The sequence below is a fragment of the Hyperolius riggenbachi genome, chromosome 7 (genome assembly GCF_040937935.1).
Source record: "Hyperolius riggenbachi isolate aHypRig1 chromosome 7, aHypRig1.pri, whole genome shotgun sequence".
In the NCBI taxonomy this organism is placed as follows: domain Eukaryota; kingdom Metazoa; phylum Chordata; class Amphibia; order Anura; family Hyperoliidae; genus Hyperolius; species Hyperolius riggenbachi.
Window position 1 is genome coordinate 234,346,590 of NC_090652.1, and position 14,044 is coordinate 234,360,633.

Sequence of the window (14,044 nt, forward strand, 5' to 3'; positions counted from 1 at the left end):
CTAACATATGTATATATCGGCAATGAACCGATATATGACATAAGCAGGAACGCTGACTAGGACTAGAGTAATACAGGGAACAGGACTCAGAAGGATTCGCTATCTCTTCGCAGAGATGAACGCAATCCACAAACGGTAACAGAACAGGATTCAGAAGGATTCGTTATCTCTTCGCAGAGATGAACGCAATCCACAAACAGTAACAGAACAGGATTCAGAAGGATTCGTTATCTCTTCGCAGAGATGAACGCAATCCACAAACAGAACCAGGAGCAGGGTAACTACCTCAGCACGGGTGGTCACGGTACGCGCAACCTACCAAAACGTGCTGGAAAGCTGACTAACTGCACACAGGATATAAACAGTTCGTGTACGTATACATCAGCGACACTGATGTATCAACGTAACACAAATACAAGGAAAATAATAAACGTGCTGGTATGCATATATATTGGCAATGAACCAATATATGATGCAAAGACCAGCAAAGTATCTTTATAACAAGAACACGATCGGGGGCTAAAGCGACAGCAAGACAGGCTTAAGCTGAAGCTATGAAAACCCAAGGAAACCCTGCAGGAAGCAGATCTTTATACTGAGGTCATCCAATGGGAGCAGACATGCAGATTCCCACACAGGTGAATGATAATCAGTCACAAGCTGACAGCAGGGAAAGACAGACAAAGCTATGCAGCTTGCATGGAAATAGATCAGAACTGCCTGAGCTGCAGCACTACTACTTCCAGCAACAGCTGCTGCAGCAGCGATCATCACAAGAGGGAACTCGGTTGAGGTGGCTATTTGGAGTTGTCATGGCTGAGATTCTAGTTTGTGTACAGCTGCCCCATGACATTTTTTAAAGATTTGGCATTCCATATTTTTAAATGACTGCAACAAATGGGCACATTGTTTCTCTCCCCTGCTTGGTTCACCAGAATCTGCTCCATTGTGTGCCAAGTCAGCATCACTTCTTCTCCATAGCAACAGTACATGTGGTTTGGCTGTAGCCAGATGACTTGTCTTTTTGTATGCATGCATGGAAAACTTTCACCCTATCGCCCTAAAACATCTATCATTATGTGATATAGTGCCAACAGGGGTTGTAGCTACAGGGGAGGAGCCCCTGCAACAGCAGAGGGGCCAGAGCTGTACAGGGGCTTTAAGGGGGGCCCAACTACTACTTCACTCTCTCTAATAGAGGGGTCCGTCCTTCAGATCAGGTGTTTTTGTGGCTACACTTGTTATGGGTGTGAAGATTATGATGTCCACACTTGTTTTATGACTCTTGCATGATGGGCTCCCAGGCTGTGAGGATTACCAGGTGTAGGCAAATAAAAGGATGTAAATATTGGGGGGCCCCATCAAAGGGTGGCCCTATGATTTGCAGTTATGCCACTGAGTGCTAACATCTTCAATGGCGCTGCTCAGCAACAAGTTACATAAAAAAAGGAGCTATATTGCAAAGCTTGTGCTGAATCACAGGTGTCAAACTAAAGGGCTAAATACAACCCCTAATCATTGGGTACTAACTGTATCTGAGGGGATTACTTTTTTAAAAAAACCTAATTACGATTGTAGCGCTAGTGCAGTTAGTTAGAAATGGCAGCAACAAGTTAATATAGATTCCGTAGACTATACATTAAAAAAACATATACACTAAAACTCATGCGCCTCTGCATATAAAATAAATGCACTCTTTAATACAATTGGTCACATAATGTATAAATCTGCATGCAGAGATAAATGTCAGCCTCGTTCCTAGCCACACACCTGAACACATCTACAAGTCCTAGGGAAAGTTGCCCAGAATACTCTGGATGAATATGTTGGGTCTGTAGAGGAGGAACTGAGAGTGGTTGAATCACATGAAACATACGACAATCAGAAGGAAGATGTTCCGAGTCAGGAGAAAGCAGTAAAAAGACTAGATGGGGTTAATGAATGTAATGAATGTAATGGGTGTTCCAGTACACAGGAGGCGAGAAGTGTGGGGGAATTAAATGAGAAGATTGATGGGGATGAATTGAGAGTATCTGTGAGAGAGAATGGCAAGGATGACATGCTGGAGGTATCTGAGAAACAACGGCATGAACGGCATAATTTGGGGGAAATGGACAACATAACAAGAGCTCCCCATATAGAAGCAGAGGTTACTATACAGATTCCCACTAGCAACAAGTTTAATCCACTAACGAGGATCCCAGATGTCCCTAAATGGAAGTTCATTGACTATAGGACAGTGTTGGATCAAAAACAGAGAGAAAAACTAAATAAGAAAAGTCAGGGTAGGAAAAGTGGGAGAGATAGAAAAAAGGATAAAAAGGATCAAAACGAGATAACAGAGAGAATGAAATTGAGGTCACAGTATAATGTCACCAACAAAATTACTAATCTTATTTTATACAAGGGAAGGGAAGAGGGAGGAAATATAGAGGGAGCAGGGGGGGGGGGGCAAGTCCAAAAAAGAAAAAACCAGCGTAGAGAACTTAATAGAGCCAAGAGAAATTAGAGATGGAATTTATAATTTGAGTGACCGACAATTAAAATCTGCTGAAGTATCTGTTCTTAAGAAAGGTCTAAAATTTGCACCTACTAATAAGTTAAATAAGTTTGACTCATATGTTGGGATCAAGAAGTATATGAGACAACTGTGTCTGAAGAAGTATTTTCTAAAGAAACCTCCTGCTGTTAATGAAAATGACCAGAGTAGATTTATCCATAGTGGGTTGCAGAATAGATCCAAATTTAACCCAACCAATGAAATGAGTGATTCCATGATAGCTTTTGAGACCATGGTCTTAAGGGACATTAGGAAACTCAAACAAAGAAACTTTTCCAACCTAAGTGGTCCGGAAAAAGCAGCCCTGAAGACTATACGGGATGACCCCGATGTGATTGTTAGACCAGCAGACAAAGGGGGAGGGATAGTGGTGCAGAATAGAGTAGAATATAATAAGGAGGCAGAACGACAACTGAAGGACAGTAAAACCTATCTGCTCTTAAAGGGAAACCCTACTTTGGTATATAAAAAACAGCTGGAGGAATTGATTGAATTTGGAGAGGAACGGGGTATTCTGAATGAGAAGGAAGCTCAATATCTGTCCCAGAAGAATCCTCGTCTCCCAATATATTACCATCTCCCTAAAATCCATAAACAAGTCAGGGACCCTCCCGGGAGACCTATCATCTCCGGGATAGGGTCCCTGACGGCTAATTTATCTGAGTATGTGGATGATTTTTTGCAGAAGGCAGTGATCCAAAACGAAGTCTTATGTCAAGGATACGGGACATGTTTTGAGAATCCTTAGTGAGGTGGAATGGCGAGATGGGGATATCATGTGTGTAGCAGATGTTAAATCTCTCTACACAATTATAGATCATGCGAAAGGAATAGAAGCGGTTAGTTACTTCCTGAAAGAACTTACAGACATCCCTGAGGATCAAGTAGGGTTCATAGAGAGCTCCATTTTGTTTATTTTGACCCATAATAATTTTTTCTATGATGGCCAGCATTACTTGCAGCGCGTTGGCACGGCAATGGGGACGAGGTTCGCTCCGGGGTTTGCAAATTTATATATGGCCTATTGGGAGAGAATGGTGTTGGAGGGCCAGGGGGGCCCCGGCGCGGACCTCGTCCTCTGGAAGCGTTTCATAGATGATGCTATGTTTATTTGGAGAGGAGGTGAGGAGAAGTTGGTAGACTTTTTGGGATGGTTAAATATCAAAAATGAATATAATTTGGATTTTACATGTGAATACAGTGCCAGTAGAGTAAATTTTCTGGATTTAAATATTTACATTGATGAAGGACAGATTAAAACAAAAACTTTTTTTAAGAAAGTTGATACGAATAGTTTTATTTATTTTGACAGCTGCCATATGTTAAAGTGGCTTACCAACATCCCAAAAGGTCAATTTATGCGCTTAAGGCGCAATTGTACTGATATTGAAGACTATAACGAACAATCAGTCCTGTTAAGAGAGAGATTTGTGGAGAAAAAATATGACAGTATAAAAGTGCAACAAACAATAGACGAGGTAAGGGAGTATAATCGGGAAGATTTATTAAGAACTAAAGTGGGGAGTGAAACTTATCCATTACCTAGTATAAAAATGCAGTACAATCAGCAATCAAATGACATAAAGAAAATTGTCGAAAAACATTGGGAAATTCTTCTGAAAGATAAAACTTTGAATGGAATTCTAACCGACAGACCAAAGTATATTTTCAATAAGGCTAATAATATCAGGAACATAATTACTCCAACTGTTAATGAACCACAAATAAGGAATAATAGAAAAAGGAATGGCTCCTTTAAGAGGTGCGGATTCTGTGTCCCTTGCAAGAATACGAAGTATTGTGCACCAATACAGCAGTTTGAGTCATTTGTGACACATGAGCAATTTTACATAAAAGGTGATCTGAACTGTAATAGTACTGGAGTAATCTATATTATTGAATGTGGCTGCAAAAAACAATATATTGGCAGGACAAAGCGGAAACTTCTCTCCAGAATAGGAGAACATATAAACAATATTAAAAATGGGAATGTGAAACAACCGTTAAGTAAGCATTTTAAAGAGCAACATGGAAAAAGCCTTGAAATGTTTAAATTTTATGCCATACAGATTGTGGAAAGAGATTGGAGGGGTGGCAACTATATTGATAAAATGTCACGGAAGGAGACTGAGTGGATTTACATTATGAACAGTGGAGTTCCGCTGGGACTTAATTCTGATATTGAAATCTATGCATTTTAAAGAAATTGCTGAAGAAATATACTATGTACGCGCTATGGAGAGAGGTGGGCGGAGTTATGCAGTATAAGAGGACACACAACCAATAGTAACATGCCCTGAAGAAGGTAGGCGTAACCTACTGAAACGCGTAGGCTATTGGCTCTTGGATGTGGTGACGTCACCCCGGACTCCGAGTGAAGCAAAGTTTGTAGAACCGGAAGTCCGTGTGGAGCCTGATACGGAATTGATCCAGCGGGGAGTTGCCGGCCGGGACTCAAGCGGATCTGACACCGTATACTCCTGAGGAGTTGTGTCTCCCCTCTGCCCCCCTCCTCTCATTGAAGAGACCAGGAACTGCTAACGCTGACCAGCACTTAAACTGTGAGTTTATTATTGCAACTGCAGAAGATCTGGTATGATCAAGGATCTATACGGAGAAATACAGTTACTGACAGTTTGCTATTTTGTGGAAACGCAAGGCTTAAAGTAAAGGATTACACTCTGGAAGATTTTTTTAGAATTTTTTTAGAGTTTTTTATCTTTAGTTTTAAAGATTGATGCGCATCAATATTAAAGAAAAAATAGTTGTTTTACTAATTAGGTGCACGTATGTGATATTTTGCAGCATAGTATTCTGGGCAACTTTCCCTGGGACTTGTGGATGTGTTCAGGTGTGTGGCTAGGAACGAGGCTGACATTTATCTCTGCATGCAGATTTATACATTATGTGACCAATTGTATTAAAGAGTGCATTTATTTTATATGCAGAGGCGCATGAGTTTTAGTGTATATGAGTACTTTTTTAAACCACAGATAAGCCATTTCAGTATAGTTTCGAGCCAGATGGCTTCACAAATCCACTGATATTATTAAGTGTTTTGCTGATTTTTTTCCACTGCACTTTACAGCTTGAACAATCCATGTCAGTGACAGTCAGTCAGGTTATGTTGGTTGATCCTGATATTCTGTTCTGATGAAATGGGTGTGGCCTTAAATATAAAACATGTTGCAAGGCATTGTTTTGCATCTTTTCATGTAGTTGTAATCAGTAAAGAAACACTGACTAGGCTTTTTGCTCCTCTGTCTATTGGTATCAGCACTTGTCCTTTTACTAGCCTTCAACTGGCAGTCGGCTGACACCAACAGATAGTTCCAGATTCCTAAGGACATCAACAGAACACTAATCTACACTTCAGATGACCTCACACAGCTCAGTCCTAGTGCAACATAAAACCACAAAGCCAATTTGTGGATAACTTCTAGGTGTACCTTGCTCCAACATTTGGTGCTCCAACCTTTTTCCCAAGTACTACACTGAAACATTTCAGTGGGCTAAAGTATAAGGTCAACCTTGGTTAAAACTTACAAAAAACAGTGTACCAAAGTTATAATTAAAAACAAAAGTTGTATTTTAAAAAAATTATCAATGTCACAATATTCTAAAAAAAATAAATAGCGATATATATGTCCTACCTAATAAAAGACCATGGATCTGTGGCCATGGACTGCGTCCTTGTCAGGCAGCGAGGGCACCAGCAGGGTACCGTAGGTGGACATGGGCGAGATTTGACATATCTGAGCACACAATTGAATACATGGAAGTGTGTGGGCAGCCACATGCACTGTTTGTTAATCTAACGCCCGATTTTTCAAATGGTCCTTCTAACATGTAAACACAGAAGGATCCGCAAACCAGGCATTGGTTGAAAAACGCTGATGTTCTTTATTCAAAGATTCCACATGACAAGTGCAATGAAACCACAAGGTTTAACTAACGCGTGTCGGGCTTACAATCTGCCCTTAATCATGTAGATGAACTGCTACTGCAATAACAAATGAGCAAATATAGAATTATTAAAGCGTATAAAAACAAAAAGGGAAGACTTGTAGAAATACGTGACGGCATATAGTGGTGCCTGACGTCTTGTAGTAGTATACATTATATGTATGTTATATTGATTTTAAAACATTGTGCTTGTTTTTTTAGAATAGTTTATCTGTATGATATTGTTAATAATAAAATATGTGTGATGTGTTGATGTTTTTATTAAAACATTGGTACACTATTTTTGTGAATTCCAACCAAAGTTGAACTCACACTTTCTCTCACGCTATGTTTTTTCCTTATTTAATCGGACGTATTGTTTGCAAAATTACTTGTAATGTTATGTATGGATCTGAGCCAATCACACTAGTTATGTCACTAACATACTGTAAGTGGAGTATCACTTTGAATTTCTGTCATCTGTATGTGTGTCACCGAGTTGCTGACTTATCTGCCTTCAGCCGGTAACTGTCACCTATTAGCATTATTGGACTGTTGCTAACACTTTGCTTCAGTGTATAATCTGTTCCAAATAACTATGTTTTCATTTGTATTATCATCCATCTGAATCAGCATTATTGCACATTTTACTAATTAGTTCCCAGTGTACTTTATATTAATTTAACCAATTTATATTCTGCAGCCGCAGCACTGAAGGTTTTGGTTTGCCTTCCACTCAATCAACGCAGCGAGAAATTAGAAAAAAAAAACTTGATGTGTTTGTCTTTTTCTAAACCTCATCCCTTAATAACAAACTGAGACTATTATAGACGTTCTAATGGCTGATTGGCACGTAGAACTGTTGCTTTATACTCAATGCTGAAAAATAAACCAGAAGCTACAAACAAGACTGTATGACTGGAAGATTTCACGTGAAAAGAAATATTCATTTAATATAAGAGTTAAAATATTGACATTTTCAAGCCATACCTGATATAAACCTCTGCTAGATTTTTCAGTGCTTTTCACCCTTCTCTCTTCGATGGAAAAATTAGTTCGTGGTTCGCACCTAAAAAAGGAAGTACAGCAAACAGTGAGGCTCTGTTCACATCTAAAAACGAAATAGCTGACGGCAGAAATTTTTGATTTTTTTTGTGCATATTTCCCTCTCCCAGCGCTCCACTGTGCGCTACAATTTTGTGCAAAGTGCTTTTGTAAACGCTTTTGCTGAGCGATTCCGTTTTTTCACATCAGTCAGGAAGTGAAATCTTGTTCTTAAAAACACAAACATAATCGCCGCATAAATTGCTCTTCCTATACCTTCCATTAGAGCAAAATCAGCCCAAAAATGGTACAGGCACCACTTTGCAGAGCGCAAAGTGCTCGAAACGCGCTGATACGAACCTTCTTATAGAGAATCATTGCACAAGCGTTTTGTGGGTGATTCTGAAAATCTCCTGCACTTGAAAAAAGGCCGAAAACACCCTTAGTAAGCACAAGCCCTGATTGTCTGTCTCTTGCTTACAAACTCTACATGTATTACGATTTTCTGTCTCCAATACAGCCTCTATTGGGGATAAAGTGTAGATAATATGCTTAGCCATATAGTTGGTCTGATAATGATGTCAGACATCACTGAGGGACATCAGATTTGCAAAAAGGCACAGTAAATTCCTGTATTTCTAAAAAGCATGATGACAGCTCACATGCTGTTACAATATAGGAACTAGGATTTGACTTTAATCTGGAATCATATTTTATGTTTAGATACTAAGAACATGCATATGCTATGATCCTAGTTGCTTTTCCCTTATACAACAAACTGTTTATAGATTACCTCAGCTTGAATCAAATGTTGTCTCATTAACTTGAGTTATGTTTTTGTAACTTGTTCTTGTCTTTCACTTAACAGCATTGCAATAAAGTTCATTTAAAAGAAATGTAGGCATCAGGTCTGTCTAGCAAACAGATGGTACTGGGTATGTGGGTGCCCTTTGCAGGCAGTCTACAGATCACCTGCAGTTATTTACTGCTTTCTGCTGGTCACTGAAGGTATTGCAACTAAGTACGATACATAGGAAAATATGAATAGTATTAGTATTAAGCATACATAAGAAAATATTAATAGTATTAAGCAGGATGTTCTGAATCGTGTTGATGCCATTTTTTTTTACTAAATTAAAAGCCGCCTTTTAAGTTAGCCAAATAATAGTATAATCAAAACGTTTTGTTTCATTATTATTATTTATTGAATTTATAAAGTGCCAACATGTTACGCAGCACTGGAAATAAATACATACAATATACAAAGGATAACAGATGTAACAAGGTTACACAACATAAGACAAAGCTATACAGGGCAAACAGGGTACAAGATACACGATCATGCGATTTTGGGCTGGTTAGGTAGGCCTAGTACTAGTACAAGTACGAGGCTGTCAGGAAAGGAGCACACGATTATCTAGAATACACTAGGGAAGGGAGGACCCTGCCAAATGCTTACAAACTAATGAAGGGGGGAGGGGGAGGTGGACACACTAAATAGGGCTGTGGAATAAATATTCAGTACAGAGTTACTGTGTGGTAGGGGGTGGGTAGGCCATCTTAAAGAGGTGCGTTTTAAAGGCTTTCTTGAATGTTTTGAAGGAGGGAGCAAGTCTGGTGGGCAGTGGAAGGGTGTTGCGCATGAGATTGGGAAATGCGTGAGGCAGTTAGGCGAAAGTCGTTGGAGGAACGGAGGGGACAACCAGGTGTATACCTGTAAACAAACTCTGAGATAGGATGGGCAGGTTTTGCGCACAGATTTATAGGCCAAGCATAGAATATGGAAACTTATCCTGAATCGGATAAGGAGCCAGTGCAGGGATTTACAGAGGGAGGATGTGGAAGTAGAGCAGTGAGAAGAATAGATGAGTCTTGGAGCCTCGTTCATAAGTGATTGAAATGGGCAATGTGTTTCAAGGGGAGACAGACAGGAGGAAGTTGCAGTAGTCAAGGCGAGAGATGATGAGAGCATGAAGGAGCAGCTTGGTAGTGTCCAAAGTCAGGAAGGGGTGGATCTTGAAGATATTACAGAAGTAAAAATTGCAGGCTCTGGTTACATTTTGTATGTGGGGGATGAAGGAAAGGGCAGAGTCCAGGGTGATGCCCAAGCAACTATCTGGGAGATAGGGTGAATGGCTGTGATGTCGATTGTGAGGTGGAAATCTGGGAGGGGTGCAGCAGCATGGGGTGGAAAGAACAGGAGCTCAGTTTTGTCTAGGTTAAGTTTCAGGAACATAGCTGACATCCAGGAGGAAATAGCTGAAGCTCCAAGGTGGTGCAGGAGAGATCAGAGGTATGGAGGTGAATCTGAGTGTCGGCATAAAGACTGTATTTGGAGCCCAGGGAGGAGATGAGTTTGCCAGTTGATGAAGAGTATATTAAGAACAGAAGGGGGTCCAGAACAGAGCCCTGGGGGACCCTGACTGAGAGGGGGGCAGGGATTAAGGAGGAGGAGCCATTGAAGGAAGTTGTGAAGGAGTGATTGGATAAGTGGTACTCTACTGCTTTAACCAATAGTACTCTACTGCTACTAGTATGTGTGTTATTATTCATATACAGTAGAGCTGACCTTGGTTTGAGTTATTGTTGGTAGTATTCATTCTTTTTTATGGAGAAATGTAAAATCCACAACTTAACACCTGCCTTCAGGTTGTGGCCAGGACTGCCACTCACCTTTCCTCTAATTAAGTATAATGCTGTGGTGTTGGCAGGTGGAGAGACTCCGTGTCAGCTCAGGAAGGAACATAATAGTCTATTTGGAGATGGAGATCCCCGCAGTCGTTATGCGACTTCAAGGGGAAAACAGCAATGTAGGCAATTGTTCTGTAGATGGTTTTACTTTTATGTCATATACTGTGTGTGATTTGTAACATTTTGGAGGAAGTATTTCCTAAAATCCATAAATTCTGCTGTAATATTAACTTTAATGGAGTTGTGTTATAGATATCACATGAGCTGTGTATGTGTACCGAGGATAATATTCTTATACTTATTCTAAATAAATGTTTTTGATTCCACACGATTTTTAAAAAAATCTACTACAGGATACCATGGGCCAAATGCAATAAACTGCGTAAAGTTGCCATGGCAATTTTACTATTACTAATAACTGTGTAGCACAACCTGTTAACCCATTAGCACCAGGGGCATTACCGTGGTAATGTGTTGCTTTGGTAAGACAAGGGGCTGCACGCTTTTGTCATAGCAATGTGCACATTACCACGTTAACACCTGTAGCGCTAAGGGATTAATAGACTGTGATACACAGGTGGTAGAAATGGTAAACTTGTTGTGTACTCCCCTTTACTAGCAACTGTATGCATTTTACTGCTAGAGATGGCCTGAACTGTTCGCCCGGCGAATAGTTGACGGTGAACATCGGTTGTTCGTGTCTATTCGTGAACATATGGAGTGTTCGATTCGCCCTTATATATTATAATGGAGCCAAAAATTGACCCTTCACTCAAGAATCAGCAAGCACAGGGCAGCCAATCAACTATCCCTCCCATCTAGACAGCCAGTACAGCAGCCATTTTACACTCGGACTGTGGCTGCTGTGAAGGAGCCTAGGGGCAGAGCTGCACTGCTATTAGGGAAAGCATTAGTTAGGCCTGTGTTCTGTGTCCCCAGTGGAGTTTCTTGCTGCTACAGTACCAATTCACCATCTACATAACCCCAAGATCCCTTCTAAAGACTGTGTTTTGATCTTGTGATATTGCTGTTCAGTTTGTCCACACAACGCATTTTAGCTGTTGCAGACAGGTGCATTCAGTGCTTAGTGCTACAGTAGTTTACCCTTCTAAGTGCTGTTTTTCTTTTCCTTGCTATTGTTATATTGCAGTTCTGTGTGTCCAGTGCACACGTTAGCTGTTGGAAACAGGTCTGCTGGTCCTAGTAGTGCACAGGCATGTAGTATCCACTACTGCCCCTTGTATAAGGCCTCAGTGCAGAATCAGTGCTTTTTTAGTCACTTAACTGTCATTGAACTACCTCAGCCCGACCATAAGGGGTGAAAAACCGTGATCGCCTGCAGTTCCACGAACATGCACGCTGGCCACTACACAAAGATTGTTGCAGAGAGGACTAACATTTATGTCCTAGAGGGGTCAACTAGCAAAAACAATGATTTGGTGACCTGATGTTATCACTAAAGCTCTTTGAAGTCTATGGTGATTTAATTTTTGCTACATCATTATTTACTGCATTTGGCCCATTGGGTGTTAGTAAAGAAATAACGTAACAAAGTTTCAAATGTAGACTATGTTAAAAAAAAAAAACAACTTAGTGATTTTGTGCTTTTCCAAACTTTATTCTGCATCCTCCTAAATCTCATTATATTGCCTCATCTTACTAATCAGTTCATTAGCTGAGCCCAACACCACAAGTGAAACATTATCTCACCTACTTATTTTTAAGAAGGCCAAGGTGCACATAACATAGTGCAAGGATCAAAGCGGCGGCTGAGAAAGAGTTAGGAATTTGATGATGAGCTAAAACACATCCAGGACAGACTCTGGAAGCTGATGAGTCAGGGAAAGAGAGAGCCAGTAATTTTCTAGCAGCATGTAAATGCCTGTCAACTTTTCTTCCTAACAGGTTTTCTTTGAAAGTGGACCTGAACTCTTGCAAAGGACAGAAGGAAAACATAGAGAAATGCACCCTGTATGTATTTAGAGATTTTAGCCTGTTTAATTTCCCCTGATTTGTGTCTAATCACAAATTGTAATCTGATCTCTCCCGTGTCACATGACTGCCTATGGCAGCGATGGCAGATGCAATAACATTTGTAAAGCGCTTTTCTCCCATAGGACTCAAAGATAAGCCCATTTTAAATCACAGGCTGTTAACAAGATGTCTGCTTCCATGAATCAGGAAGTAGAAACACTGCAGATTTATTGCAGGATTTGTATCAGCTTAACCACTTCAGAACCACCGGCTTTACCCCCCTAGTGACCAGGCTATTTTTACAAATTGGGCCACTGCAGCTTTAAGGCCTTGCTGCAGGGCCGTAGAACCTAGCACACAAGTGATCCCCCCCCTTTTCTGCCCAACCACAGGGCTTTCTGTTGGTGGGCTCTGATGGCTGCCACCTTGTTAATTTATTTTTTTATTTGTGTTTTATTTAAAATAAATTTTCCCTTTTTAATTATTTTTACATCCCTCCCTCCCCCCGCTAGCCTATCACAGCGATCCGGTGTCATAGGCATCAGCCTATGACAGCCGACCGCTTCTGTGCTATCCAGGGGAACAGCCGTGTTACACGGCTGTCCCTAAGTATAGTGCTGCCATAGATCGCAGTGCTGTACTGTGTAAATAGACGGTGGTTTAGCTGTCTAACAGTCTCCTAGCAGCAATCGACATGGGGGGCCTGATGACAGAGCATCATTCAAGCAGATGCGCGTGCAATCTCCTGCAAAACCCCGCCCCAGGACTTCACGCCAATTGCCGTTGTGCTGCCACAGCATCCATGCATTGAGCGGTCGTTAACCAGTTAAAGGAAGGATACCAGAGCCAAATAAACCTAGAGAAATGGGGGAAGCAGGCACATACTGTCACCTATCCTGATACCCACCACTCCCGCCTTCTACTCTCTGCCCCCATATTTTACCTAAATGTTCCCCGGGATCCTCTTCTGGGTAATTTATATCACATATAACTGATCATGCTCTAAACATGTTTGTGTATACAGTATAGATTATGGACAAGTTTATGTCTATAACGGTCTTATGGAAGGTATACATAAAGCAATCTAAATGGAGAGTCAACCTGAAAAATTTATTAACAGACTAAATGTGTATAAATTGACTGAAGAATCACAGCAGATTGGATGTAAGTGTATTAATCTAAAGCATTTATACAATCTTTTTCATTGATCCTAGAAGAAGATTAGATGAATTCTGTGGGAATCAATGTAATGGTCTGCAGCTATGCATACTATTCTCTTGATAGAACATAAATTTACCTTAGATCATTTCCTATAAGGAAATTTCAGTTCTCCAAGAAATAAAAAAAATCTTAAAACCTGGCCATGATAAGGTGAACCCGTGGCAAGCTAGCAACAGATACTAAAGATAAGATTAAAACAAATCCAAAAGTCATTATGTTTAGTGAAAAATATGTACAGTTATGGTGAAAAATATTGCCACTCTTGCATTTCTGTGAGAAAACACACCCCTTTTACCAGAAGAGTGTTGCAATTACAAATCATGTGGTATTGTCACGTTTTTTTTGCTCTTTGTAATGATCGCTGCTGCAGCAGGTGTTGCTGGAAGTAGTAGTGCTGCAGCTCAGGCAGTTCTGATCAGTGCTGCTCGTAATGGAAAAATCTACGCTTATGGATCATTACGCGTAATTTTACGCTATTACGCATTACGCAATTACGGTTACAGCGTAGGAAATTATCTACGGTACATCACCGTAATTACGCGTAAACGTACGCAATTACGCGTAAGGATACCGTAATGAAGGCGCTTACACTACGATGTTACGCGTAGT

General features: G+C 40.5%; 1 protein-coding gene across 4 annotated transcripts in view; it reads right to left on the reverse strand.

Annotated features, from left to right (window-relative positions):
- The window catches only part of LOC137525789 (uncharacterized), a 311,742-nt gene that overhangs the window by 94,319 nt on the left and 203,379 nt on the right, over positions 1 to 14,044 (reverse strand). For all 4 annotated transcript variants that reach the window (XM_068246991.1, XM_068246989.1, XM_068246988.1 and 1 more), the window contains one exon: positions 7,496 to 7,574. In XM_068246991.1, coding sequence (XP_068103092.1) covers positions 7,496 to 7,574 — 79 coding nt within the window. The remainder of the gene's footprint in view (positions 1 to 7,495; positions 7,575 to 14,044) is intronic.